Source organism: Larimichthys crocea, unplaced genomic scaffold (assembly GCF_000972845.2).
Source record: "Larimichthys crocea isolate SSNF unplaced genomic scaffold, L_crocea_2.0 scaffold67932, whole genome shotgun sequence".
Classification (NCBI taxonomy): domain Eukaryota; kingdom Metazoa; phylum Chordata; class Actinopteri; family Sciaenidae; genus Larimichthys; species Larimichthys crocea.
This window is the reverse complement of record NW_020858954.1, coordinates 1-609: the sequence shown is the minus strand read 5'-3', so window position 1 is coordinate 609 and position 609 is coordinate 1. Positions and strand designations below refer to the sequence as shown.

At 44.2% G+C, this 609-nt stretch overlaps 1 protein-coding gene across 1 annotated transcript; it reads right to left on the bottom strand.

Annotated features, from left to right (window-relative positions):
• Positions 1 to 5: 5 nt before the first annotated feature.
• Positions 6 to 602, bottom strand: LOC113745361 (stonustoxin subunit alpha-like; the record flags this gene model as incomplete). Its single annotated transcript, XM_027276893.1, has 1 exon — positions 6 to 602. A coding segment is annotated over one exon (597 nt), but the record flags the coding sequence as incomplete, so codon positions are not given.
• Positions 603 to 609: the final 7 nt, after the last annotated feature.

Genomic DNA, 609 nt, shown 5'->3' with positions numbered 1-609 from the left:
CCCTCCATCATTCCTACACAGGACCAGATGACATTGATTTCTCTCTCTTTATGATCCAGCCACTCGCTGAGTTTGTCATGACTGAATGGTGACCCGTGTCTGTCTTCAAAGACTTGTTCTACTGAACTCTCATTTTCTTTACCTTCACGGATGAGGGGAAATTTCTTCCCCATGATCTGCTGGAGGTGAGATGTGTAATAATTACAGGATTTTTTGAAACTGCTTAGATCTTTGTGAATCTGTGGAAAATGCTCTGCTACTCCGTCATCCAGAGAATCATTGCATCTCATTTCTATTTCCTTTAAATCTTCTAGAGCATCTTGCGCCTTCCTCACTAGTCCAACGCTGATCCCACTCATCAGCTCAGCAGCTCCTGAACCTAAATTCTTCAGTGGCATCAGCCAGACCGTCACTGGAACACTGTTCTCTCCCTTTTCTCCCAGAAGCTTTGGAAGTTCGACATAGGTCTTCACTGCGTCTACAAATGTTGCAGGGTTGCTTTCAAGAATGAAGTCTCCATAGAATTTACAGGAGAATTTCTCAGTCAGGGCTTTTTCCTCATCATTTAGGTTGATGTCAGCTTCCCCCTCGATATCAAGAGAGGGGATC